This window comes from Vespula pensylvanica, chromosome 14, assembly GCF_014466175.1.
Source record: "Vespula pensylvanica isolate Volc-1 chromosome 14, ASM1446617v1, whole genome shotgun sequence".
Taxonomy (NCBI): Eukaryota; Metazoa; Arthropoda; class Insecta; order Hymenoptera; family Vespidae; genus Vespula; species Vespula pensylvanica.
This window is the reverse complement of record NC_057698.1, coordinates 4049365-4073660: the sequence shown is the minus strand read 5'-3', so window position 1 is coordinate 4073660 and position 24296 is coordinate 4049365. Positions and strand designations below refer to the sequence as shown.

Below are 24296 nucleotides of genomic sequence, written 5' to 3'. Positions count from 1 at the left end.
TATTAGTTTGAATATATAGGAGAGAAACTAACACCGACAAACAAATGTCCACGTGTGTCATAGTGAGCAGCCGTAGGGATGCAATGGCTGATGGCACGATGACATCTCAACTACCCCTTGCAACCCCTCTTACCCCGGCCCCTTACGCCTTCCACTTTCCTTCCAATCCCCTATCAAGTCTATTTACTCTCTCTCTCTCTCTCTCTCTCTCTCTCTCTCTCTCTGCTTGTCTGTCTGTCCGTCTCTGTCTATCTGTCTGTCTGTCTGTCTGTCTCTCTCTCTCTCTCTCTCTCTCTCTTGTTCCTTCTGCTTTCTCTCGTATAGAGCCTTAGTCCGTAGTTCAGTCTAACGCTTGCATCTCGAATATTCGCACGTTCGATGTTCTCAATGATTTATTTGAGAACATTTTTGTCGTCGTTTCTTATCATTCACATTTAACATATTCTTCTATTTTATTCTCGCGAGAAATATGGATAATATTTTATATATGTGACGTGTGTACAATGATGGTGTTTATATGATAATGTTTTAACAGTGTATCGGATTGATCAGAGCGCGACGTTTTATAGAATTCAAGTTTCACTTGTATTTTTCTTCTTTCTTCTTTCTTTTTTCTTTTTTTTCTCCTTTTTTTTTTTTCCTTTTTGTTTATTTTCTAAACGTTAATGTCAAAATATAATTTTCTTTTTCTTTTCTTTTTTTTTTTTTTTTTGTACCTTCATATCCTTTGCAATTAGAAGAGTATCAACTAACGTGGCTCTAATAAATTCCTGGTTACCTTGTATGCATAATAAAATTGTCGAAAACGTCGTTAGAATGATTTTCATCGTGTACAATAGTTTTACGAAACGTCGTTGAAAGACTAACAGGTACACTTTCAAAATTTGCCTCGGTGGTGCTCTTTTAATTAAGGCCTTCGCTAATTAAATTCGTCTCCTAATTAGACGCAAGGAATTCCATTCCACAACTCATCTTAATTTATCAGCTTCGGAGAGTAGCAAGCAGTATGAAGGACAGTTTTATGTAATGGGAGAAAAAAAGAAAATAGAAAAAAAAAGAAAAAAAAAAAGACAGAAGTAGGGAATATCAAACGACGTGATCGTTATTTCCAAACGCTTGGAACTTTTTTTTTTTTTCCTTCGCGAAATGAAAATAAAATATTGACAATGTTAAATCAAAATTTGTTGCTTGACACTCTTTCACGTCAGAATTTTCGTTTTTAAATCCTTTTGTTAGACTACACGTCTGATATTAGCAGTGAGAACAAATTGACCTGTTAAATCGAACGAAATTTATTTCGATTAAAAATAAAATGGTACGAATGGAAATTGAAAACTTCGAACGAATTAATATAAAAACCAAATATAAAAATCTTATATTTCGATAGAAAATAATAATAATAATAATAACAACAACAATAATAATAATAATAATAATAATAATAATCAAAACAATATGTAATAATATTCATGAAAATGATATATAATTAAAAAAGACAAAAAATATTAAATGAATAAATAAAAAGAAACAGATTCATGATTTCTTCATAGCTTTGTTGCAAAGAAACAAAAGAGAGAAAAAAATAAAAGAAAAAGAAAAGAAAGGAAAAAGAAAGTAATAAATAAATTACTTCTCCTGACGAATTAACTAGTCTTCTCCGGTTAACAGATTAACGACGCAATATCGTGCTATACGAGTGAACCGAGAGTTTTGCATACCGACAGAAAAGAAGAGAGAGAGAAAGAAAGAGAGAGAGAGAGAGAGAGAGAGAGAGAGAGAGAGAGAGAGAAAGGAAGAACGAGTGTGTCATTCAAAAATACTCTAGGGCGAGTAATAACCAGGCAGTAGTCAGCGTTGGTTTCCGGATATGCATCAGTGCCACGTTTACGATCATAAATGTCTCTCTTGATAGAGCATCGCTGGAATAAAGCCGGTAATTCCGTTTTCGTACAATATATATGTATATATAAAGTATATATATCTATATGTATATGTATATGACATGCTAACTGGAGAGAGAGATAGAGAGATAGATAGATAGATAGAGAGAGAGAGAAAGAGAGAGAGAGAGAGAGAGAGAGAGAGAGAGAGAGAGAGAGAGAGAGAGAGAGGAAATAGCAAGGATTGTTATGCTGCAACTCTCTGAAATCGATATCGAAGTTGCTTCAAACAGTTCTCTCTGTTTCTCTCTTTCTCTCTTTCTCTCTATCACCTCTTGTTAATGAGTCCAATCTCAGAAAGACAACAAAACGATCAAAACTCAGCAATGTTAAAACACTTTGAATATTTACATTACTCGATGTTATTTTTCTTCGTGATTGTTTTTAACTTAAAGAGTATATCTCTCTTTCTTTCTTTCTTTCTTTTTATCTCTCTCTCTCTCTCTCTCTCTCTCTCTCTTTCTTTCTTCGTTTATTTTCTTTTTTTTCTCGTTCTTTTTTCTTCTTTATCGCCAACGAGGAATATTGAAGTATTAATGAGCATTAATGAGTATCACGATTAATTATTGATGAAACCCGATCGACTTTGAAGAAAAACAATGTAATTTGTTTTTCTTTGACTTTTTAATAAATACCAAGAGACAATGTAGTCTATTCGATCGTTAACGATAACGGAAATTACAAGTACGAAGGGAGAATGATCTCTCGTGAAAGGAAAGTTCACGATAGGGTCAATGCGTCGTCGTGGCTCGTATTACGACGCGACGACACGACGACACGACGGTGGTAGCTTCGTTAAGTAAACAAGATCATAAAGTGGAGATAGTTTAATCAAACGAAAACGATCGTTATGTTCTATATACCTAGTACGTGTAAAAATATATACATACATACGTACGCGTTATCATTTGACTTCGATTAATCATTGATCATTTTCACGTATGAAAAATAAAACGACTATATCCGTTTGTTTGTGTTTTCTTTTTTTTTTTTATCCATGATATTCTTTCACTTTCTCATTTATTTTACATTCGTTTATTATAGTTTTATCGCCTAACTTTCTCGTCAAGGCGATTACTTTTTCTATTTTCTTTTTTCGTTTCTTTTTTTTTTCTTTCTTTCTTTTTTTTTTTTTTTTATTAACTAACACTACCGTTTGTTCCTTTACTCGTTACGAGAGTCTGTAAATCATTATCTTCTTTTTTTTTGGGGGAAGATAAAAAATAAAAGAAAGGGCGCGAGAGTGTGTGTGTGTGTGTGTGTGCAAGAGAGAGAGAGAGAGAGAGAGAGAGAGAGAGAGAGAGAATGTGAGAAAGAAAAAGAGAAAGAGAGAGAGAGAGAGATTTCCCGCGCCTTTTTTCTCGTAGCATAATTTCCGTTCGATAACGACCGACGACGGAGTCGTAAGCGAACGAACGAACGAAAGAACGAACGAGCGAACGAACGAACGAACGAATGAACGAACGAACGATTCGCCATGTTGGAAAAGAAGGTCAAGATGAGAGAGAAGCCAAACAGGCGTTCGGTGCGACGCGATTTTTATCGGATACAGAAATATCCTCGGCCACTGTACCCTCTCGTCGTGAAGAAATCTGTGTCAATCCTTCTTAATGATCTCCACTCGACATTCCGAGTGAGAAATCGTAACGATCCGTGAGCGGTGAATTTGTCTAATTGACTTCTCCCCTTCGAAGGAAACGAATAAGAAGATAAGAAAAAGAGAGAGATAGATAGACAAAGATAGATAGATAGATAGAGAAAGAGAGAGAGAGAGAGAGAGAGATATTCGGACTCGATAAATTATTTTCTTTTTACTCCCCTCCTCTCTCATTTTTTTTCTTTCTTTTCCTTTTCTTTTCTTTTCTTTTCTTTCTTTTTCATTTTTTTTTTTTTTTTTTTTATTGGACACCTTCAACCCTTGACGAGAGAAGTCATTGACCTCTTCTCCGATGTAGATTTATTGAGAACAGCAATTAACGATAAGTATCGATCGTTAGAATTAACATCGCCTTATGTATTGTATTATATAAAATATATCGTTATCAATTTCAAAGAATGATCGTATTATTTTTGTTTGTTTCTTAGTTTTCTTCTTCTTCTTCTTCTTTTTTTTTTTGTTTTTTTTTTATTTTTGCTTGACTGATCTAGTTCTTTCTTTTCTCTCATGAGGTTTATCTTTTCTTTCATCAGTTCTATGTGTAAGAAAAGAGACTAGATAATAAACAACAAAAATAGAGAACTGGTTATATTTTTATTTTGTATCATCTCCCTCTCTCTCTCTCTCTCTCTCTCTCTTTGTTTTTTTTCGTTTCTTATTTCTTTTTTATTCTCGTTATTGTTGTTTTTTTTTTGTTTTTGGAACCAACCGATAATTGCAGACTACCCGCATATTTCACGTGACTCTTCCCTCGAACTCGATGCGTGAGAGTTTTCGGTGTTTTCGCATGTGCTTCACGAAACGTTACACGTGGGTAATAAAAAATGCTTGTGGAGAGGCATCATGGGAAAGAGAGAGCGTATGAACGAGTACGTGAACGAGAGAGAGAGTGAGAGAGAGAGAGAGAGAGAGAGAGAGAAAGAGAGAGAAAGAGAGAGAAAGAGAAAGAGAGAAAGAGAGAGAGAGCTGTAACACGGAAAACGCAGTGAACGCAAGGGAATTTCGATGCATTGCGTTACTAGTTCGAACGGTGATTGATACGGAAACATTATACATGCTTCTGACGTTTTGTTTGCAAGCCCCTATTCCACCTCTAGCCATATTAGAAATATAAAAAACATGAGGGAGTATACTCTCTCTCTCTCTCTCTCTCTCTCTCTCTCTCTCTCTCTCTCTCTCTCTCTCTCTCTCTCTCTCTTTCTCTCTCTCGATAGACATATCTTGATCCCTTGATACCAGAGTCACTATGTATTTCAATTTTTATTGGAAATATCTTTTCGTCAAAATATTAATTTATTTTGTTCTCCTCCCTTTTTTTTTTTTTTCTACAATCGTATAAAGCGCGTAGGATACATACGTCATGCTAATCATGGATTGTTATAATACAACGAAAAGAAATGAAGTTACAATTTTCTTTTTCTAACGATTTTTATATACCAATCGAATAGTGAATTAATTGAAAGAAATAGTTCATAGATAATTACGCGAATCTTCAAATTCAATGATTAATTTTTCTTCTTTTCGTAATCCCCTTTATCTTTTTACATTCGTTCGTTAAACGGACGTTTCAATGGACATAAACTTTTGTCAAAGTTCTCGATCTTTTTATTTTTATGCGAGCAACGTCTGACATTATCGTCTTTATCAGACGTTTTACAAGTAAGTTTGAATAAGGTACGGCAAAGATATGTGAGAATGGAGAACAAAAGGGTCGAGTTTAAACGCGCGAGTAGTACGATATGAATAGCAGCCCTTACAAATGTATACGTTTGGGTTTTCGTTGAATATGTAACGTTAAATTTGCGTCTGCTTACGGCCAGAGGCTAGCTCGGACGTATTGAATTCCTTGGAAAGTTTAAATTGGTAGTCTATTCCACGGTTCGTGCCACGGTTCGAGAACCGTGGATTTAAATTTCACGGGGACCTCCTAATAAAGAGACAAAGTACTTCTTTCAGAGATCCTCCCTCTCTTTCTTTCTCTCTCTCTCTCTCTCTCTCTCTCTTTTCCACTCTTTTTTTTTTTCTCTCACTTTCCATCGAAAGGTAATCTCAATGTTCCGATAAAATGGATAGTCCTGTTAATTGCACTTTTTCAAACTTCTTTGCATTTTCAAGCCCCGTTCAAAGAAACCGTATAACGAAAGATTCGAGATAATTATCAATCAAATGATCTATACATCCAAATGAGAAATTAGTTAATTGCATATTGGCAAAATTTGTTTTGTTTTGTTTTGTTTTTTGTTTTTTTTTTTATTTGTTTCTTCCCTTTTCTTTCTTTTCGCAAAATTTTTCATTGTTTCTTTTTTAGATATCTAAAACATTGATATTGTTGTTAAAATGTACGTCGAAAAGAGAAATTATTTAATTGCATATTGTACAATTTGTTTTTCTTTTCTTTTATTTTATTTATTTATTTATTTTTTTTTCTTTGCGTTCTCCTTTCTCTCTGCTAGGTAAAATTTTAATTATTTTCTTTTTAGATATAAGAAGGTTAATATCGTTGTTATGAATTAACGTGAAGTATCGTATATTTTGTTCTTTTCGAATGTATCTCTCAAAATTCGTATATTTTGCTCTCTCTCTCTCTCTCTCTCTCTCTCTCTCTCTCTCTCTCTCTCTCTTTCTCTCTCCTTCTCTCTTGAGAGGTCAATAACCTCGTTGGCCAGCTTACAATTAATTTCTCCTGGTTTCATCGCTGTATATACTTTTATACTCCTATCCCGAGGACATTCGTACCGGTATCGCTTGAAATTAACATACCGAGGAGGTAGTGGCGAAACGTGCATCGAGATTTTGCATTATCGTGCCAGCAGCCGGACGAACGTTACCCGAACGTTACTAGTTATACGGCTTAATGTCGACCAATTACGAGCGAGAAATTTCAAATACAAAATGTTGCAATATAATACAAATTCGCATATTATATATACAAATATATATAGTATTAGCAATTAACATTTATTCAACATATCGATTGTAACATCTTGATCGTTTTTAAAAATTATAAATTTTATCAAATATATATATATATGTGTGTGTGTGTATATACGTATATATTTTTTTATAAATATAAGAAAACTTTACAATTCGAACATGTATTTACATTTTTATATATACACATATATACACATATGTATATATACGTATATATATATATATATTTTTTTTTATAAATATAAGAAAACTTTACAATTCGAACATGTATTTACATTTTTATATATACACATATATACACATATGTGTATATACGTATATATATATATATTTTTTTTTTATAAATATAAGAAAACTTTACAATTTGAACGTGTATTTACATTTTTTAATGGTTCTCTTCCCACCTTTCACTCTCTCTCACACTCTGGATTTTTAAAGAGAAAATAAATTTTTGACTTGACAATCGGACACGTTTCAATGTACCGAAAAAATCACGTTCGTAACACGGTTCCAGGTATCGTCTGTTGACACAAACCAGACGATGAAAATTTATACCACGAAAATAGAGAGAAAATGAAGAGAGAAAATGAAGAGAGAAAATGAAGAGAGAAAATGAAGAGAGAGAGAGAGAGAGAGAGAGAGAGAGAGAGAGAGAGAGAGAGAGAGAGAGAGAAACAGAGAGGAAGAGGGAGGGAAGGAGGGAGAGAGAAAAAAGTAAAAAATATTAAAAAAATCGATCGAACGTGAACGAATGTTTTTCTGGTAAAAATTCTATCATCAAACGGACCAAGTATTTGACCATCATGTGTTTGTCCACTAGTCTAATAAATAAGCGAACGAGTTTTCACTATTTCGTGGAAACCAGCCAAATTTCTCGAATCCTTTTCGAACTACGTGATCGACGCATGTAGGACATCTCTTGTTATTATTAAGCCGTTCCTCGTTCGTTAGAAAATTATTTTACGTTAACTTTTATGGTGATTGTTCTTCATCGATCGTAAAACTCAGACACGTACATTGTTATATATCATTTTTATAGTCTTATAGTATATTTATAGTTATAGTATAAATATATATATATATATATATAAAATTTACTATATTTATTATATATATTACACACACGCACGCATATATATATATATATATATATATATATATATATATATATTGAGATCTCAAAGTTGATTCTCTCGTGCGGTGGATTATTTAATGGTAAATTGAATTTTTAAAAAGTAAATGAAAAGGTCGAATTTTATGATAAAAATAATTTCATCATGTAATTCACAGGAATCAGGAATAATTTAATTTACAATCGAGAGTTAATCGATTCGATAAATTATAATTGGCAACAGATACTTTTACAGACTGATACACACGTATGATTCTTTAAAAAGAAAATATATAATCAATTTCATACTCCAATTAGAGTAAAATTGTCTAATTAATTAATAACGGTACTTAATTAAAATACTTTACCTCGGCGAAACGCGAAAATTAACATTAATTTTCTATCGAAATATTATTCGCGTAATACTCGAGCTTCCCGAAATTTGATTATGATAAATATTACCAAGAAAATAAAAAAGAAGTATATATACATATATACACAAACGTTTATTAAAAACATAATTCTAATTATACCGACATACATAACCTCACAAACCACCTACACACGCTTCGTAAAAATTAGTATTCGTTTAAATATCCGAAAGACTCGGAAAAAAAAACGAAAAAAAGGAAAACGAAAAGAAGAAAAAGAAAAAGAGAAAAAAAAAACAAAAAAAAAAAGAAAAAAGAAAAAAAAAAGAAAAAGCAACGAAAATAAAAACGAAGGGAAAAGAAAGAGGAGCAAAAGAAGAACTGTTGACGAGAAAAAAAAGAAAATGGCCGAGGGCTATCGTCAGGGATTTCGCAATTACTACGTCGATGCGCATTATTTACGTATGTACGGGCGTTCATTATCGCTTGGTTTCTCTCTTTCTCTCTCTTTCTTTCGTCTGGTATGGAGTTTCGTGAAGCGTCAACGTGTATATGTCGAGTAAAAGAGATAAAGAGACCGAGAAAAGCTGAGTGGTAGTGGTGGTGGTAGTGGTGGGGGATGTCGAGCGTTTAAAAAAATGTTTCCACAGCATTCAGTCAGTCATGTTGGAGTGCAAACGCTCGCGGCTGTAGTAGCAATAGCACTACTACCACTAGTAGTAGTAGTAGTAGTCGTAGTAATGGCAATAGTAGTAATAGTAGATGATAGTAATAGTAGTAGTAGTAGTAGTAGTAGTAGTAGTGGTAGTGGTAGTGGTGGTAGTACAAGCACGCACAAAACTTCTCTCTCTTTCTTTCTCTCTCTTTTTTTTCTCTTTCACTCTTTTTTTAACGTATGTGCTAGCATGTTAGGTGCGTACCTCGTCAAAAGGGAAAGCTCGCTTGAATTTCGCATGCAAATAAACTCGAAAAAGACCGAGCTAGACACGTCCGCTTTAAGGACACCAAGCATGGCAACGGACTATGCTTGATGTCAAAGAAACACTGTCTCTTTCTCTCTCTTTCTTTTTTCTTCTATCTTTATCTGTCGTACGTTTAGTATATAACACATATACACATAAAATGCACACGCGAGACACGTCCATCTCCGTGATATATCACTATAGGTCACACATTATAGGTGTGAAAACTGACGCATTCGAGGCGTATATCTCATCCCATTTCTTTTTTCTTCTGTTTGTTCTTTTATCTTTTTCCATTTTTCTGAGTCTTTCTATTTTTCTCTATTGAAAATAAAAAAATTAAAGTTATTCTTTTCAATCGTCGAAAAGTATCACGTAACTTGAGTTTCTTTTTCTTTTGATATACGATATACGATATAAGGATATTATATCGTTAAATCTTTTTCAATGATTAGAAATTCGATTATTATTGGAATAGATTTGATAGAAATATATTTCTCAGGTGACGTGTGTATTTTAATACTGTATGTTGTACATTGCAACATATTCGTAAATTTTATTACGTAAACGAAACGTTTCGATACTCTGATATTCCTTTAATAAATCGTTCGCCTACGTATCTATAACTCTATGGATAGAAATCGATACTAATAATTTGGCTGACCTAAACACATACTTAAAATATACACACGCTCCGATTCGTTCGCGAACGATGCGCTTTATTAATCATTTTATAGAATCATTTACTTACCAAAAATAATATCCGAACGTCGTTAAAATTTATTTGTATCTTTTTTCTTTCTTTCTTTTTTTTTTTTTTTTTAAATCACATCGTCATAATCATTTTCACCGTTATATATATTATTTTATTTCTCTAAGCTCCGTTAAAATTGTTACTTGTGGCGTCTCCTATGTGGTCTGCGATCAGTATTCTCAGAACATAATTAAAATGGATTATAACTCATTCTATACGTTTATAAGCCACGGTGCTCACCATTATCACTGCATATATTTATCATTTATTCGTTATGTTGTTAATATTTAACTAGAAGTTTCGCCAGGGATTATATTCACTTACGCTCGAATGTCTGTATAGTAACTAACCACCTACATACGTGGAGAGATCGCTTAAAGCCAATTTGATATTTCGATTGGGAATAATTCCCAGCTAATCAATTAGCCAATTAATTCATAGCTGTAATTTCGGAATACGGAAAGCATTCTATAATAGAATGCATGCTTCAGTATGTGGATATATTATTACATATTTCGATGGTTATTGTTTATAGAAACGTCAGCTCTATACACGTTCGTGTATTCTGGTTAATGCATACCTATTTCATGAGCAAAGTAAAAAAGAAGAGAAAAAAAAAACAATAAATTATTTATTTTAAGTATTATTATTATTTATTAGAAAAAACACGACGAGAGCAGTTAATTAAAAGGAGCATCGTTAAAACGTCCTTGTTTTTAATTAAGAATCATGGACCCGTGTGTTCTCTTTCTATTTCACGTGAAACTTTAGATCGAACTCCATTCGAATCGACAAATTCAATTGGCTGCGCTTCGATCTGACTTGAGTATTCACTTTGGTTTTGTTGTTGGGTGATTGTCGAGAAATTGTATATCGTACGATACGTGCTCTCTCGAGAATTTCACAGTATGTATAGATGTTGGTACATAGGTAGATACATAGGACGTGATCGTAAGAATAAGAAAATTTCGCGTTACTATGGTAGTACATACGTAGTACGAAGGAAAATGCATTTTGTTTTGGTACAAATATTTATACGATATAAAAGAAATTTCTTACGAAATGATGTAATCGTGATAGAATTTTTTCTTTCTTCTTCTTTTCTTTTCTTTTTTTTTTTTTTTTTTTTTTTTTTAAAGACACGATCGTAATAGAAAATTACGATAGAAAGATATTTAAATTCGTAGAAATTAATATCGAAAATCGAAACGATAATTCTATATATCAGTAAAACATTATTGCTATGATTTCAAACGATACGCGTATCATTTTTCAGTGTATGGATTTCATATTTTCACGATTCGAAATCGTTGTTAAAGTTCGGAGGGTTGTAAATATTTATGATCAGATCGTAATCGTCCGATAGGAGTACGATGAATCACGTCGTATAAAATGGTCGATCTCGGACTATCGGACAACACACAAATGGCTCAATGCTATCTAGTCCATTGTGAGCTTTATGGTTCTTTACTTCCAAGCTTCCGTTCTTTTTCCGAAGAGATTCGCACACTTTCACGGATAACGGCCTCGATAGATTACTCCGTGGAACTCGAAACCTTTCGTATCTCTTCCGGAGTTACTTTCACCGAGTGCAAGAGAGTAGAAATGGTTTCTGAAGCATCGAAGATATTAGAAGGGCGTACGTAGCGAAAGGTGAAATTGATTTTCTCAAGCGATAGTCTCATCGCGTCGCACCTGCTAGTGTCCTTTAAAAAGTAGCAAAAGGAAAGAAAAAGAAAGAAAGATAGAAAATGAGAAAAATAAAAGAAAAAGATAAAGATTCTCGGCGAAGATTCGAATCGAAATATTATCGAATAATATTTTCTTCCTTTTTTCCACCTTCTCCATCTCTTTTTTTTTTTTCTCTCTCTCTCTCCGTTTCCTTTTTCTTCCCTTTTCATAATTAATCTAGACAAATTTTTCAAATAGTTTTAACAGGGAGGAACATTATTCTCTTTCTTAAATCGAAAATAGAAATGGAGCTTATCCCGATGGATCCTTTTGTCCTTCGTTCGAAATAAACCCGATCCAATTTTCTCACTGAATTCGGCTCGCTTAGTGTCACGTGTTACGAACTGCTACTTAATTACATCCGAATTTAACACAATTAGCGGGGACGCACTCGGTAAAACGGAAACACGAGCTAGCGTTTACATTTGGCTTTCATAGATTCGCGATACGGGAAGTCGCGTTTTGTTCTAGTTCCTGCAAATTCGATCCTGTTAGAGAATAATTATGATATTATGTACGACTTCGTATTATGTCGAAGCTAGAATTGCCTGATAAAATAAAGTCTATTTCGTTCGTATTTTTCTCTAACGTCACCAAACCATCTTTTCTAATTGCAACGATTTATATATAGATTTCGATGGGATAAGAAAAACAAAAAAAAAAAAAAAAAGAAAAAAGAAGAAGAAGAAGAAGGACTCGCGAGAATCACTAAAAATATCACTACGCGCAAACGTTCTATTGAACGAACGAAAATAATGGCGATTCGAACGATACTACTCATACGTTGATCTAATTATGATTCTCGAAAGATTAACTCATATCGATTTTAAAAAGAATCGAACAATCATAATTAATTATTTAATATCACTTACCATCGTCAGTATAACCTTCGAGAATAACTGATTTGATTTTCACGAATCATGCAATCGAAATGATTAATAATCGCATAGATTATCGCTCACTGATCTCTTTTCATCACAATTGTTATCTCTATTATAATCCGAGTGGTTTTGCTTCTTCTTTTTTTCTTCTTTTTTTCTTTCTGTTTTCTTCGGCGATTTTACAAACTCGTCGTCACGAAAACGTGATTAACTTTTCTACACATTGACTTCTTTCTTTTTCTTTGCCTTCTTTTCTTTTTTCTTTTTTGTCAATTTGTTTTCGACAACGTTGAAACACTCGAATAATTAACGAGAAGTAAATGGCGTTTACTCGTCGCAGTAGTTTCGCTAGGCCGATGGCGACTCTGCCACGCACTGATCTAAATTTGTCGTGGACCAACCTAAATACATTCCATGCCTTCCCTTGGTTGGTTGGTTAGTCGTTCACTCGTTCGTTCGTTCGTTCGTTCGTTCGTTCGTTCGTTCGTTCGTTCGTTCGTACGTTCATTCGTACGTTCGTTCCAACGAGCATGCACGTTCACTCACAAAAAATATAGACGATAATAATTTGTCGAAAGTTGACGATGTGTACGACGTTCATAAACTTTTTTTTTTTCACTACTAATTTTCATAGAAAAACTTATCGAAGCTTTAGGTATCCCGAACTCTCTCGATTTCGCTTATTAATTGAATTTCATTATCACGACGAACCAATTACGGAGCTCGATTGAGAAAAGAAAAAAAGAAAAAAGGAAGAAGAGGAGAAAGAGAAACTAAATAAAAGGGAAAAAAGGGAAGAAAGAAACAGAGAAAAGAAAGAAAGAGAGAGAGAGAGAGAGAGAGAGAGAGAGAGAGAGAGAGAGAGAGAGAATCAAGAAAAAGGAGAAAAGAGAAAAGAGAAAATAAAAATGTCACCTTACGACAGGAGAGAGACATGTCCAATTACAGGACTATTAAGTATATTTTTGGATTGTCGATGAAACACTTCTCGTGCAAATTAAAAAGTTTACGGACGGTGGCTGACACGAAAATGCTTCTGATTGTCGGAGTTTTGCTGGCCAATGATGAGAAAGAGAAAGAGAGAGAGAAAGACAGAGAAAGAGAGAGAGAGAGAGAGAGAGAGAGAGAGAGAGAGAGAGAGAGAGAGAGAACGAGTAAGAGAAAGAGAGTAGGTGGAGGGGTGGAACTCTCACGAAACGAATTTGATGCGCGAGTTAATTAGTCGCGTGGAATACCGGTCATTATAACGGGCATGCGACTACTAATTTCATTAGCTACTCGCGTTGGCGTACCAGAAGTACTAATTGGTTAATTACGAAAGTAAAGGCGTATGTATTGCATATACTTCGTCACTCTCACTCATATCTCTTTCTCTCTCTCTCTCTCTCTCTCTCTCTCTATTTCTATTTCTATTTCTCTTTCTCTTCGTATTTTTTATTTTACCTTGACGACGACGCGAGATTTCATTATATCGAGTGCGTAGTCGTTTAATCGAGTTTTAATCGCGAGAACGAATCAAAAAAATACTATTTTAAAGCCGCCCCAGAAATTCCATATTAAAAACGTCCTTCGTATCTAACTTGAAAGTTCTCGGAAGCGAAATTCATCTCGTTCTCGTTTCTCTCAGAATTTCGTCGTCTACTTTCATTCTCTCTCTATTTCTCTTTTACAGAGTTCCTTTGCTTCTTCGAAGTTAACTTTAAAGCTTAATTACTCGATGCAACCAGTATGACATAACGCCACTTTGTTCTATTTGGTATTATTACTTACTCATTATCCTTCTTCGTATCTTAAACTTCGTTATTCTTATGGTTTTGTTCGATTAACGTTATACTTTTATCTTTCTTTCTTTCTTGCTTACTTTCTTTCTTTCTTTCTTTCTTTCTTTTTTTCTTTTTTCTTCATTTCTCTTTTTCTTTTTTTTTTTTTTTTTTTCAACGAAACGAACTGACAGATTAATCTCACATTAATGTCTTTCGTTTTCCTTCTTCTTCTTCTATTTTTTTCTTCTTCTCTCTCTCTCTCTCTCTCTCTCTCTCTCTCTCTCTCTCTCTCTCGTTTAATCTGCAAATTTATCGATGCAGAGGGTTAGGAAAATTAATTAGAGGGACTATTCTTCCTGTCAAGATTATCTTCACAGTTTTTTCTTTCTCGCATGTTTTCCTATAAAATTATTAATTATCGATAATAATTTTTATTATTTTTATATATTCTTCTTTTCATCGTTCACCTAACATTGCATATACTTTAGACTCTTATTAATATTCTTTAATTAGATTAGTCTGCTTTGATATTACTAAGATAGAGAGAAACAGAGAGAGAGAGAGAGAGAGAGAGAGAGAGAGAGAGAGAAAGAGAAAAATATTTCTATTTGATTTTTTTTTTTTTTCATCGTACGAACATCGACTCGTTTGTTTAAACAATCGTCAGACTTAACAATTAACTAGAAAGTTAAAAGATATCCGAATATCGCTTGTTTTCTTTTGTGCAGGAAAATGGCATGAAATAGACCAGTTACGTTTTAGCTATCAATCACCTTGGGACGAAATGGCACACACGTTTCCGCGAGTTTTCTTCTCGCGCTTCGAGGATTCCGAGAACTTTCGAGTAGCAAATTAAAATCGATCGAGGTTCAAAGCGTTCGCATTCGACTACTCTACACTGGAGCCGCTCGTATTACTTTGTCAATGTCGTTTGCAAACGTCGAACGTGCCGTTGCCTTCGTCTTTTGTCGCCTTTAACTTCGAAATCGTCGTCTTAAATGTCTTAAAAGGTACAACGAATTGGCGAGCTAAAGAAAAAAAAAAAAAAAGAGAGAGAGAGAGAATAAAAAAACAATAATAAAAAAGAAACAGGAAAAAAAGAATAAAGTAAAGGAACAATTCGACGATAAAGAGCTAATTAATTCGCGATGTTAATCGTTTCGTTATAAAGGCAGAAATGAAAGAGAAACATTTTAATTAACAAAATTGTAACGAATATTCGAAAATTATTTCGTATACCGTTTAATTAACAATAATTCATCGTAATATAATAATAGATATTAATTCCAACGTTCTCAGTCGGGTCGTGTAAAATAAAGAAAAAAAAAAATAAAAAAATAAAAAAATAAAAACAAAACAAAAAAAAAAAAAGAAAGAAAAGAAAAGAAGAGAAACGTTCGAGAGCGTTCGCATCGTAATGATTCGTTAAAGTCCCGATGAAATCGTTTGGTATCTTAAATGTTCTGCGTTTGGTCTTAAATAAAACATCGTACGTTCATCGTCGAAAAGTTAGAACAAGCTAGTTCTGCGAAATGGTACGCCGATGAATTTTTGATACTCGTTTCACAGCTTTGCGCTGCCGTAGGTTGACACCATAACTCTTCTATGGTTTCGTGGTCGGCATGTGCGAGTTGGGGGTTAAATGTTTCACGACGGATTGCGAGCGTGGTATGAAGGTAAGAAGAATAGAAAAGAAAAGAAAAGAAAAGAAAAGAAAATAACAGAGAAGTGAAGAAAAGAAGAGGAAAGAAAATCGAAAGAGAGAGAGAGAGAGAGAGAGAGAAGAAAATTCGAAATGCGATTTTATTAAAAATTGTCGTACATTTTCGATTCTGCTCAGGAACGCCAGCTAACTTTTACGAGAGTTCGTAAGCGTAAAAAGCTTTCATTGGAAAAAGAAGGAAGGGTTGGAGTTGGTGGGAGGGGGAGGCGGGAAATGGAAAGAGTGGGCGGTGATGGGGGTGGTAGAAAGGAGGTTTAAGATGTCAAGAGACGAAGAAGCCGTTTATTTTAATCCCATCGAATGAAAATTCGATAAAACTTGGAACGTTCGTCTTCTAGCTACGCTATTAAAGAAAACGTATATTTTTAGGATCCCACATTTCGCCCTTTTCGGATTTGATTGGGGATTCCAATTAAGGGACGTAAATCGAGAAGCGAGGAAGCCTCTTATTGGATTAGAGTAAAGTTGAGAAAAGGATGGGAAATTCGAGGATTAAAAGTATCGTTTACTGTGGTCTCTTTTCAATCCTTCATCTTAATTTTATGTGAATCTTGTTCTTTTTTATTTTATTTTGGATTATTTCTCTCTCTCTCTCTCTCTCTTTCTCTCTGTGTTGCTCCCTCTTTTTCTTCGTATATTTAGTTTAACCATTCATTTATCTATGTACTTTCTATTCATTTCTCACTTATAAATAGATTTTCAATTCCTTTGGTACATCTATCTATCTATCTATCTATCTATCTATCTATCTATCTATCTATCTATCTATCTATCTGTCTCTCTGTCTGTCTGTCTCTTTCTGCTAGCATTTTTATCGTTATATTCCAGAACGAGTTTATCGTGCATTCATGCGAAGGGATGGAAATCGAGTAAATCGTCCTATTTTCAAGAGCTCGTCCTTCTTCCTGTATGAAAGAATTATAGCTTGAAATCCGACTAAATCTTGTTTAAAGATTTCGTAGAAATTCGGGCGACGATACTTCAGATTTAATATTGAATTATTGAATTATTCTATTGATGACATACATATATATATATATATATATATATATATATATATACATACTTCAAAGTATCAGGTTGTTTTCGGAAGTATAATAATACAACAAATATCGAGAATATATCCAAGAGAAATAATCGGGAATAACTACGAAGGTGTAACTTGAAAATCGATTAGATAATAATATTGAATTTTCATTAAAAAATAAGATAAGTGCCAATAATCATTTGATATCTAATACGAAATTAATTAATCATAGATTATATATATATATATATATCAAATTGAATATTGTTTCTGTAATTATTAAATATTTCAAATAGTAACTTCATTAACGAAATTTTTCATGGCAGCTGTCGATAATGTCTCGTGATAATGATCGAGAGTTCAGTTTAAAAAGATTTTCTTGGAACAAAAAGAGATAAAATGTAGAGTGAACGTGCACTGTATGTATATATGTATATGTGTGTATATGTGTATGTGAGAGATATATATCTATATACAAGTAAAAAGGAGAGAAAATCTTTGGAGTGACAGCTACTTCGACTTTGAAAGCTCTCGTTACTTCTCCTTCGAATCGGCTTTGGGCCAGCAACAGTAACAGCAAGACGAGCTGGGAACGTCGTTACGATCGTCACCCGTTTCCTATCAATGCATTTCTATCCTTCTTGAGAAGAGGAGACATGTTAAGCGAAAGGAAGAATCCTATATGTATGCCATAGTACAAACGATCTCTCTGAAAACGATCTTTCGAAAGCTCCGAAAGAAATCAGATGCGTGCAGGTTATTTTCAAAAGAAATGTTTTTCTCCGTTAGATACGTAGATTGAATTTTATCTTTCAAACGATCTTTTATATCGTTAAATGGAATACATACATACATACATACATACATACATATATATTGTGTGTATATATATATATATATATATGTATAAGTGTATATAATATATTATTAGTTTTTTTTAACTTTCATTTTTTACTCTCTTTTTAGTTTACTCTATTTCGAGACTGTATAGAATGAATCTCTTTTTTTTTTCTTTTTTAGATAATAAAATTGCAATCCTAGAAATATGTGTATGTGTGTGTGTGTGTGTATGTTAATTTTCATTGTTTAATCTCCTTTTAGTTTACTCTATTTCGAGACTGTTTAGAATAAATCTCTTTCTTTTTCTTTTTTAGATAATAAAATTGCAATACTAAAAATATATATATATATGTAATATGTGTATATATTGTATATTATTACTATTTGATTAACTTTCATTGTTTACTCTTCTTTCAGTTCGCTCCATTTCGAGACTGTTTAGAATAAATCTCCCTTTTTCTTTTCTTTTTTACATGATATAATTGCAATTGTAAAAAACTTTTGGCACAGGATATGCCCAAAAAGAGAAAGGAAAAGAAATAATTTTTATTATTATCACGGAATAATAATAACAATCACATGAATAATAATAATACGATAATAATCGTAGAAAAAAACTATAATGGATAAAAAAGATCTTCTCTGAAATCGATCATTCACGAAGAATGCTGATAATACATCATAAATAGTCATTCATCTCTCTCTCTCTCTCTCTCTCTCTCTCTCTCTCTCTCTCTCTCTCTCTCTCTCTCTCTCTCTCTTTTAGCTACTCATCGTGCTTTCACAATACATAGAAGAGCGAGGTGTCGTTGGTGTATTGTAAAGCTTCCTGATAGAATACATCCAAGTGCAAATTGAAAGCCAATATATCGGAAGAGAGAAAGAGATAGATAGAGAAAGAGAGAAAAAAAGAAAGAGAGAGAGAGAGAGAGAGAGAGACAGAGAAAGATAATAATTCTCTATATCGATCGTTTTCAAAAAAGATAAATCAATCATCGTTATCTTCGTTTTAACTATTATACGTACGATCGATAAATTTCTCTGATATTCAAAAACTAAATTCTCTTTGAGAATATAGCCTCTATCTCTATCTTTATTTCTATCTATCTATCATCTCTCTCTCTCTCTCTCTCTCTCTTGTGATGACAATGAGGACGACAGAGAACTCAAATATTAAAGCCGTTTCTGTGGTAGCTGTCGCTTCGTTGTATTCCGACCATTCACTAGCAGTTGAAGCATCCTCCTTTCTAACGTCTCATCTAACAGCAGCAGTAGCAGCAGCAGCAGCAGCAGCAGCAGCTAGTTCTCTAGCTACAGCAGAATCAGCAGTAGTAGCACCACCACCACTCTTCCGTATCTAACATTGTGTGCTTTCACGAGACGTTCGTTTCTTCGTTGTCATTGGCGTATATGGTCTACTTACAGTTGTATGCGACCTCGAGATTCTCTCGAAATCTCTCTCTTGACCTCGTAGGTTGTCTTCTTCATAGAAATAGAAATTCTTCATTTTCTATGCCGCGCTAATCCTTTCGTCTGTGTCCTTTCGTCTGGTTGGTACTTTTATTTTCTTTCTTTCTTTCTTTTTTCTTGTTTTTTTTTTTCTTTTTCTTTTTTTTTTTTTTTTTTTTTTTTTTCCATAACATTCCTTGACATAATTCTTACGATCTTTAATATCTTGAATCTTCTCGCTCGAATTATTTCTCTTTCTTTCGATAATAAATAATATTCAGATAATTATTTTGCTTCAAGGCCTTTTTGTTAAAATCGATGTAATTAATTTCAATACTTGTTTTTTTCTTTTTTTTATAAGTATTAAAAAGATTTCTATTATTTTTCTTTTTCTTTTTTTTTTTTTTTTTTTCAGTGCAACAACTCGATCGATTTTCCAGGTGAATATCAGTTAATAATCGATTCGTAATCGTAAATAAGTATGATAGTTGGTTGATAATTAGAAAATTGAAACAAAACACTTGTAAATGAGATATTACGGATAGAAAACAAAAATCAATGCTTTTACATGAAAAAATATATCAGCTTTGTTCCTCTTTCGATCTTCTTATTTATCTTTTTTCTTTGTCCTTTCTTTTTTTTTTTCTTTTCTTCTTTTCTTTTTCTTTCTTACGTGCAATCATTCTCAGAACGAATTCAGGGCAATACGAAGGAAGAAACGAGCGACGAAAAGAACATAGTAGGACTGCTTTCATTACATCGCGAGATAAATTGTTCCCTAGGATACGGTTACCTGTTCTTCGGTCAAAAAAAAAAGGAGAAAAAACGAAGAAGATAAGAGTGGAAGGTGACGAGGAAGAACTAAAGGTACAACTAAGGTATAAAAATGTCACACGATGCTTATAAGTAAGATCGCATCTGCTTCATCGTCGAGTCTTTTCCTTCCTTGTTCCTTTTTTTTTTTTTTTTTTTTTTTTTACATTAGACTTAGATGCAAAAAGTTACACTAGACTTAGATACAAAGTTGCGAATATAGGGGAAGAGAAAGTGACGGTAATTTTTTACAAAGTAATTTATTAAAAAGTAAAGTAATTCAAAAATTTATCGAAAGCAACAAAAGATCTATTAAAAGTAAAATAATTTATTACAAAAAAAAAAAAAAAAAAAAAAAAAAAAAAAAAAAAAAAAAAAAAAAAAAAAAAAAACGGCGAAAATTATCATTTATACTGAATTTTTCGAAATTCCCAAACAAACGTAACGGTTAAAAGAAGAAAAAGAAAAAAATGAAAAAAGAAAAGAAAACTAATATTAAAATTTATTTAATCGATCAATGACTTTCAAAGAGATTTCCTTTCTTCTTCGTTCTTTTCTTTTTTTTTTTTTTTGCATTTTCTTCCTTTCTTTCATTTTTTCTTTTTTATCTCGAACTTAAATCGATCTTAATCGAATTCATTTAACGTACCAGGTATATGTACTAATTACATATACCTGGTAATCGTACAAACCGTATCCGCATGCGTTCGGTCGAGTGGCTAACCAACTGGAACGGACATGAAAATTGTTTGTGTCGATTAAATACTGCTCGCCGAGTGACAAATCCAACCCCCATCCTCATCAAATACTTGTTTATTCCAACACATAAATCGATAACCGTGTTCATGTTCTATATCATATTTCGTTCGTGAATACATTTCCTGTACCATTTGTATTCATCGTTCGTGATCGTTCTTGAATTTTTGTACCTTTCGTTATATAGTTTTCAATATACAAGGTACGAGGATTAAAAGTTTGGACAAGAATAATCGATTTTATTTCCGAACAAAAATTTCAAATAAAAACATAATTGTATTTCGTTCGAATATTCTGGCTATTAAAATTGTTTCAAATGAGTTTAGAAAATATCAAAAAGCGTTAATTAAGAAATTGAAAGTCATTTAAGAATATTAACGCGTTGAAAGAGTTCATGATGATCATCGATAATTGCCACTCAATTTGGCAAATTTTATTTAAAGCACTTGTAAGATCGGTACGTATATATGTACATATAGTATATATCTGTCAATGAATAAATTCAAGTTCAATTAAAAATATTAAAGCTTTGAGTGTCGTAATGGTTATCGTGCGATGGCACTTAATATTACCTACTTTATATTCAAAAAAAAATATATATATATATAAAATTCGTTCGTAAACGTGAACGAATCAGAAAAACCAAGATCCAATAATATAAAATCTCACAATTATAACGCGCACATCCACAAACACAAGAAAGAGAGAAAAAATGTAACGACGACGTTCAACTCGTTGATTGAATTTTTCTTTTTAAATCGATTAATAAATCATCCAATGTCATTGAAAATTAAGAAAGAAAATTGTCAATGCTCGTATACAAATAATCGGAATAAAACATTGCAACAGATATTTCTTTCGATTGATTAATGATCGTTGCTAATGATGACTTCATTTTTGTTTCTTATTATTTCTATTGAAAAAAAAAAAAAAAATACAAAAATCAAAAAATTACTAACACATTAATACGCGTTATGTATGACGAGTAAAACGTATAAAATCGAGGTGACAGTCGACACGTTAATTGGTCTTATTTATGTATACTAGACTGTAATGATAGCGAATGTGTTAATAAAGTAAATCTTTGCTTCTAAAAGACGCTTTGGTAGATTGGATGATGGATGTAAAAGAGAGTGATGCGGCCACGCAGCTCCGTTTTCATTACTCTGAAATGTCACATACTATCTCGGTCTCGTCCCTGCTAGCTTTTACGGTTACGTACGGTCACCGGTGTTACGTATATACGTAACGGTGACCGTGATAACATAACCGAACGAGATTCGAAGAGGATAATCTAAAGCGTATATTAAGCTTGACCAAGTGCGGTGCACATGCAATACGCATGTATGAAAACCATTTGCAAACAGTTAATAACAGGTTTTTGGTTTCGTGTTTATACCTTTGTACGTACGTACATATATATATATATGTATGTATGTATATATAATAAATCATCAATTTACAAACATAGGAACATTCAAAGTCTTTTCATTATTAATTTGATATAGTTGTATCATAGAATACCAAAACTCAATAAATATTTTTTAATAAAGAGCAAATATGTTATATACGAAAGATCGATTAGTTTTTATGTCGTAAATATTATATATCGCTTTTTATTAATTATACTATTTCTCGCGTATAGTTAAATAAAATATCCAAGAGAGAGAGAGAGAGAGAGAGAGTGAAAAAACTTGTAGTTTCCTTCCTATTTTTCCGTAAAATTTACTTTATATTAACGGAATATATGAAGCAAGGGAACACGTGGGTGTATGTACGTAAGTATGTATGCGAGTGTACGTGTGTTTGAATGAGAGAAGAGGAATACCTTTGCACGCGAGATTACACCGAGATACGAGCTTTTCCTTAGGATTATACGGCGAATCTTCTTAGATGCGTCCCGTTTAAAATGGAAGCTCAACGTGCTATCCGATCAAAACTTCCTGCATATTTACGTTCTACAAACGTATAGGTCAACCTACTTGAGAGGTTCCTGTAAATCGTGAGATTATTAAAAATATTCTTAGAATGAATATTTTCGACTTACGAAAGAAGATTTGAAAAAATTCATCGAGTAAATTTTTCTTCGCGATCTAATAATTTCACGTTATTCAACTCAGCTGATTTCTTTTTAGAAGAACGAGCAAAGTTTACTCTCATACTCTAACGTATATTACTGCAAGCTACCATTGGTTCTAGCGATCTTTAAAAGATGAACGATGATAGGGTGAAAGAGAGAAAGAGAGAGAGAGAGAGAGAGAGAGAGAGAGAAAGTGGCGGAAGTTAAAATTTTATCGGTTTGCGAGCCGTGGAACAGCTGCTCGAGCAATGCGTTCTACGATCGGCTAGGTTCCTGGGATTTATGAGAGATATAAATGTTACGCTGTGCCGCGAAAACATGGAAAGCCTATAGTCGCTAAGTGAGCTTTAAGCTTCAATAAAGCACGACAGTTGGATACTTTTGCTCTCTACTGCGTCTTTCGTTACTTTATTCGGATTGAAATAAATGGAAAATTTCAATTTCACTCATATTATTTTAAATCGTAATAACAATCGATACGACGTCGTTCTTTGCGATATGCGACGGAAGATGCGATTTCTTTTTTTTTCTCTCCATCCTCTCTCTCTCTTTTTTTTTTCTTCTTTCTCTTTTTCTATTTTGTTTCCCCTTTTTCTTTCTTTTTTCTTAAGAAAAAAAAAAAAAAAAAAAAAAGAAGAAGACAGAGAAAAGATAAAAAACGATTTATTTTCATTGTATTTCTTTTTTTTTTTCGCGCTTGAAAGGACATTATTTGGATATTGTATATATCATGTAATATTGCATGACGTTTTAGAATAATTATATCCCATTGGACTATGGAAACTATTCCATATTGGACTAATATCGTTAATGACAAAAATACTTTTTTATAAAGATTGTAATGAAATTATATTCATTAAAAAAACCGCGCCTACGTTCCGTTCGAAAGAGGTAACTCCTACGTCATCACCTCCGAACACGACATCGTTAATCATTTCCTTTAATTACCTCCGACTACATTCATTTCCATCGAGTTGAAATATATTTACGGCTTCGCGTGTCGTTCTAATTATTTTGCTCATCGTTTGTGTTACTCACACTTGGTGTTTAACTGAACAAAAGAAAAAAAAAACAAACAAACAAACAAACAAACAAACAAGAAAAAAAGAAAGAAAAATAATAAATAAATAAATGTCAATGAAAATAAAATTTAAATATCCGGGAGGAGAGAGATTTTTTCTTAGGGAGTATTTGTATTTTACTAAAATACGTTTTTATTTCATCTGAGAGAGAGAGAGAGAGAGAGAGAGAGAGAGAGAGAGAGAGAGAGAGAGAGAGAGAGATGTGTGTTAGCTAACAAACGATCTAACGTTAAAAATAAAACGAAAAATACTAAAATAAAAAAAAAAATAAAAAAAACAAAGCAACTTTTGACATACTGTGTCTCTTTCTCTTTTCTTCTTCTTCTTTTTTTTTTCATTTTTTTTAAATACCCATTTAAAATCTTCTCTCTGAAAATAAGAAATTCGTTGTTCATTATCATTTCGTCAGGTACCGTTAACTC

The 24296-nt window shown here is 32.9% G+C and overlaps 1 protein-coding gene across 1 annotated transcript in view; it reads right to left on the bottom strand.

Annotated features, from left to right (window-relative positions):
• The window catches only part of LOC122634342 (glutamate receptor ionotropic, kainate 2-like), a 50319-nt gene extending 37521 nt beyond the window's left edge, over positions 1-12798 (bottom strand). Inside the window, exon 1 of the mRNA XM_043823194.1 lies at positions 12333-12798. Within this exon, the coding sequence (XP_043679129.1) occupies positions 12333-12335 (3 nt within the window). The 5' untranslated portion in view covers positions 12336-12798. The remainder of the gene's footprint in view (positions 1-12332) is intronic.
• Between the last annotated feature and the right edge of the window lie 11498 nt (positions 12799-24296).